Source organism: Cyphomyrmex costatus, unplaced genomic scaffold, assembly GCF_001594065.2.
Source record: "Cyphomyrmex costatus isolate MS0001 unplaced genomic scaffold, Ccosl1.0 scaffold100, whole genome shotgun sequence".
Lineage (NCBI taxonomy): Eukaryota > Metazoa > Arthropoda > Insecta > Hymenoptera > Formicidae > Cyphomyrmex > Cyphomyrmex costatus.
This window is the reverse complement of record NW_017274955.1, coordinates 2,383,212-2,389,189: the sequence shown is the minus strand read 5'-3', so window position 1 is coordinate 2,389,189 and position 5,978 is coordinate 2,383,212. Positions and strand designations below refer to the sequence as shown.

Below are 5,978 nucleotides of genomic sequence, written 5' to 3'. Positions count from 1 at the left end.
ATGTTGAATAAGATTGCACGTTTTCTTTATCACTACGTATTTAAACGAAGCTCTACGTTCACACTTAGTGCCGTGATTAGCGCGATGTATTTTGAGAGAGCATACGATGAAGCTTGCGAGTACATATTTGAAACTGTAAATAAAGGGGTATGATATTATAACATATTACATACACCGTACATATATACATATATATACACATATATACATATATATTTATATAATATATTTATCATTTTCATGATATTTTTATATTATGATTTTTTGAATTATATGTGTGACGTCTTTTATCATAAAATGATTAAAGTGATCAAAATTGCTAAAATTGATTTACTTAATGTTTATTACAGAGGCTTTGGAAAGATATAAAACATCGATATGAAAAGTAAATTATGGAAACTTGATATACATATACATAACGCTCAACTAAAGCTTCCCATTGATAATAAGAGAAACTTGTTAAGAATTAATGTACGTAGATATAATGTTATATATTTTATATTATTGAATTTTAAAATTTGTTAAATTAGTCATTATAATATCACTATTAATTATACACTATATTTTATAACAGAATCAGATAATTTTAATAACATTAATTACGAAAAACGTAATGGTGCATATCAAATACAAATAGTGCATATTAAACCAGAAACAAAAGGCATACAACTATCGTTAATATTTTTCTTTTAATTTTAATAAATACGTTTTGTTAATTAAATACGATTTTATAAATAATGATGTAATTAATTACGAAAAAAATTAATTATAATAATAAAAAGTATAATCTGTCTTGTTTATTTTATAGTAGGATGGGCGTTTACTATATTTCCTCTTACTTTTAACTTTTATTTTAAAGACATGCATGGAAGAAAAACGTATTATATGATTTCTTTCTTTCTTTTACTTTCTCACCCTATATGCATTTATGTAATATGAGCGCAATGTAATGGGAGAACGGTATAAGAGAAGCTCTTCGTTTGCAGAAAAAGAATTATAGGATAGAAGAAAATGTATAATAGAGAATATTTTAACTTAAAAAATTGATTACATTCTTTTTACAATTTAATTTTGAAAAATTAATTAATTTTGTAGATTTTGAAGATTATAATGTTTAAACCATATTTATAATTGTAATATTTTTGTGGACATTTATAATATGTAATTTCTCCAATTAAAAATTTTTATAGTTTTTGTACGTTATAAATATTACATGCTTATACACACATACAGAAAAAGATTTCTACTTATTTGATAAATCAAATGCGTTAGATATCTAAGTATATTCTGGTTTTGATAAACTTTATGCGTTCAGAATTTCCTATGATAAAAATATGAATAAGTGCTGATTTTTAAGAATGACGTGATAATATCACGTAAATATATATAAGATGCAGATTCGAAAGCGCAGTATTTGCAAAGAACATTCAGTGAGAAATTAATAGCCAAAATAGTTGAACGAGTACTTAGACTTATTCTTGGATAGAATCAACTTATCGACGAAAGTATGCTATATTTCTATTAATTTTTAATAGTTTATACGTAAATTTTATTTATTGATGGAAAAGTGATTAAAAAATATAATAAAATATGTTTTATACATTTCGTTATTATACTATTGTACATTATATATTATCAATATTAAATCTTATAGCTTATATATTAAGCTCGAGTACAGCTTGCGTTTCATGTCTAAAAAGAATTCGGTGCGCAATTAAAAATCTACATATCTATATTATAGAATATAAATCAAGATCCAGCTTGACTATTACGGTCTGTTTTCATCGGTTTTTCATTGATTATTTATTATACTTAAAGATGCAATTTTTATTTAATAATTAAATTTGATAATAATTAAATATAAAATCAATTAAAAAGTCAACACTAATTTGACAATTTTTTGCTTAGGAAACATGTATATACATAGAAAGTCTTTGATTTATTTCTACTTAAATGTTATTTTATTTTATATAATCATATTTTATACAATTTTCTAATTTTTTATTTCCTTATTTTTGATAAACTGAGAATTGTAACAATTTATGCTATGAACATTAAAATTGATAGATAATTGAACTCGTGATATTATTACGGTAGTTTCGTAGAGTAGCGTTTCAAAACTGAAAAATTGTTCGGCGCGCGGTTTGAAAGATTACACATACGTAATATATAAATTCACACGAAATTATAATAGCACCTAAGATCTAGCTCGACCGTTAAAGACAATTTCTCATTAGTTGCAATGTTTCTCATATGTATGCAGGTCTTAAATAAGATTTAGTATTATATATTTAAATATTGTGTAACAATTTACTTTCAGTATTTGTATTATTATAAGATAATTTTTTTTTCTAGTTTATTTATGCTTCCACATGTTTATTGGACAATAATGTTTTAATTGCTATGTTTTTTTATATAAAGGATATTTTCCCTAATTCAAGTATTTAAAATATCTATGCTGTTTTTAATGATACGATAAAATATCAAAGATAAAAGTTATTTGTTTCGAAATAAATATTATATAAGCAAAGGTAAATAACAAGTTATTATTTTTTATTTAATGGCAAATAGTTAAGAATTTTAATATAAAATAAACTCAAATTAAAATTAAATATGACTAATATATCTATTATATAAAAAACATCCATCAGTAATTTCTTTTTCCAAGAAAAGTTAAATTTTATAAATATTTCTAATTAAATTATATGTAATGTTACGTAGTTTTTAAACTATATTGAGTATTATAATTTCGTAATTAACTTGCTTTTTATTATTTTTACAGATGGAGTTAATACTATTTGTATTAACGTTTCTGTTGGCTGGAAAGCCAACAAAAACTTTGTCAGAATTTAAAAATATGAAGACTATTTCAACATTATCAAAAGAACATGAAAACATATTTAATATCAAAATCACCATCAACGAGAAAAAAAAAAATATAAATAATGTAAATGAAAGACTTAATTTGAGTGACATGGATTTAAAAACAATCAAAAATGACATTATTAAGAGCAACGCAATTAGTGATGTCTCTCTTTCCAATAACTTATTGACAAAGATTCCAAGTCTCTTAGACCACGTGACATACCTAACGTACTTAAATTTGTCATACAACAATATCAATCTTTATGAAGCTAATGAAATTGTACATCCCAATCTTCGAGTATTAGACTTAAGCTATCAGAGGCCAAACGTTATCAATACCATACCGGAAACGGAAGTGGAAACTTTTGAGGAAATAGAAGATATATACAAACGGTTGATTTTTAACAACACTAAGATAAGATTACCGAATTTAGAATATCTCAGTTTAAGTGGAAACGATATATCATCGTTTTCATGGGATTTCAATTTATCGTTTCCAAAGTTAATATGTTTAGATTTAAATAACATTAACGCAGAAGAATTGGAAAAAAATTTTTTCCACAAAATCCCTATATCATTACGAGTTCTTCATTTGGAGAATAATTATTTCCGTAATTTAACAATATATAACGCAGGAGAAATTACCTCTTTATATTTGGACGGAAATATTTTCGAAACTATCTTCATAAATTCTACAAAATTGAAAATATTGTCATTATCTAATTGTACGAAACATCTTAGTAATGGATTTTTTGAAACCCCGTACTTAGAACAACTTGATTTGTCTAGGAATGATTTTGGTAATCTGTTTGACGTTACCATTCAATCCGGAAGGTTTTTTTCATTAAGACGGTTTTTGTTAGATTATAACAAACTGTCATATATTCCTATTCTAACTAATTTGCAATGGCTTAATGAATTGTCGTTGAACTATAACATGATTACATTTATTAAACCAAACGCTTTCAAATATTTAAAGTCTTTAACAAAGTTATCATTAAAAGGAAATAGAATAGAGCGTCTTGAAAAAGAAAACTTTTCAGGATTAGAAAAATTGGAATATTTAGACTTATCAGAAAATCAATTAAATCATTTGCCAATTGATTGGGCATTGACTTTAATAAATCTTCAATATTTAAATGTAAATTCGAATAAATTTGCAAGTATTTCCGAAATAGGTATATATTCGATAAATTCATTGCAATATTTATTTGTACGGAATAATACATTCAGTAAAATAACAACACTTGAAATTGAGCCATTACCAGACTTTATTACAATATACTTAGCTTAAGATGATTCATAATTTTTACCACTATGACTATATACTGATTATTATTTTGTATGTTTAGCATTTATTATTTTACGTATTTAATTTTAGTTTATCTAATTTTTATGTTTAATTTTAATTATCTTTCTCTTATAAATACACTACAAACTTATTTCTATAATTGTTATATAATTTTGTTATATAACAAAAAATAAAAACTTTTTATTATATCTGACTGATCTGTTTATTTAAAATAATAATTTATAGCATTGGTGTAATAAGATACGTACTAACAAATATCTCTGCATTAAGCTGTTAGTTGATATCGCGTCTATAACTAACTGCTGAGTATGCTGCTTAATTTCTTGCTAAAAAAAGAATGGACTTTAGCTTGTATAGAAGCCATATTCTTACTGTTAAAAAAAAACGCATACAAAATATCGATGGAATAATTTTATTTATTAAAAATGAAGCGATTTTAACTACAATTAAATATATAGATGAAAATATTTAGAATTCATATAATAAAAAACAAAATATAAATTAGTTACTGTTATAATGGTCGCGTTCAGCAGAGTCAACTGTTGCGGAGCGGATCCGTAAATGCTCATTGCTATTGGTATATTCTTTTAGATCATCCAATAGCAATAATCGCTCACGGATCTGCTCCGCAACAGTTGAGTCTGCTGAACGTGACCAATGCTATAAAGTATAAATTGTTATGAAATATCTAATTCTTTAAACATCTTAAACCTTAACTTATCATTAAAATGTTAAAAATTATTCTGTACTTCCAAAACTATTTTTCTCATAAAAATCTAGATGCTTCAGAATATTTATATCGTTGGGCGTTGATGATAAATAGTATGATAATTGTGTAAGACTAGCCGTAAGATTGTATAAAGTTTTATGAGAAGTCGTCTCCATGGCATAAGATACGTTTCAATCGTACGTGTTCAGGAAAGTACATTGATAATCTTCGGCCCCATATAAAAAAATTAAGGCATGTGCATTATATAAGAATTTTATTACTAAAAACTTTATCTAACGAAATTTTATCGTTCTCAACTTTTTACATTCTTTTATCTACTCCTTTTATACATTTAATTACAAGTATTCATAATTTTTTATGACATATATGTCTAAATTTTAATATGTTCCTATTAAAATACACAAAATATAATAAAATATAAATACACATGAAGAGTACAAAAAACTATAGAAAAGTAGAATTTAAAAAAAACTGAAATTTAGAGAATAAAATTAGTATTTAAAAAATGTATATTTTTTTTAAAAAGTGTGTGAAAAATAGTTTTTGATTTTAGAAATTTTATCGAGAATACTATAATGTTAGATATTTAATTTTTTTTTTAATTATATACATATGAGCGTATAGTTGCCATTATATTAAATAATTAAATGAATTACACACATATATTTTTTAGACTTAAATAAATATAACAAGATATTTTAAATTATAAGTTTTTTATTATAGTAAATTGATATTTTGGGTTCTAGGAAAGATATTAACTCAATCAAATATTGAATCCCGAGCGTATGAAAATCATAAAATAGTTGCTTAATATCATATATTAAAAATAATAAAATATATCTCTTAAGTTCTACTTATGAGTGATTTAGTTTAGTGAATTTAATACAATTTTAATTTATAAACATTATTTTCGACCGGTGTACGATGCATTATATGTAGACGGCCCTGTTATTCACGCGAAAAAAGTCCCCTGATCCCATGAAGACCATCCCGAGTATATAAGAAGATAACTTTGCCTGCTTATGACAAAAGGTGTTAGACCACTTGAGTGAATTAATCTGCGAGTGAGAA

The 5,978-nt window shown here is 24.4% G+C and overlaps 1 protein-coding gene across 1 annotated transcript; it reads left to right on the top strand.

The window, feature by feature from the left end:
- On the top strand, nucleotides 1-389 carry LOC108772016 (cytochrome b-c1 complex subunit 9). The gene is made up of 2 exons (XM_018537461.1): nucleotides 1-147; nucleotides 351-389. The coding sequence occupies exons 1-2, from the start codon at nucleotides 1-3 to the stop codon at nucleotides 387-389; spliced, it is 186 nt and encodes a 61-aa protein (XP_018392963.1).
- Nucleotides 390-5,978: the final 5,589 nt, after the last annotated feature.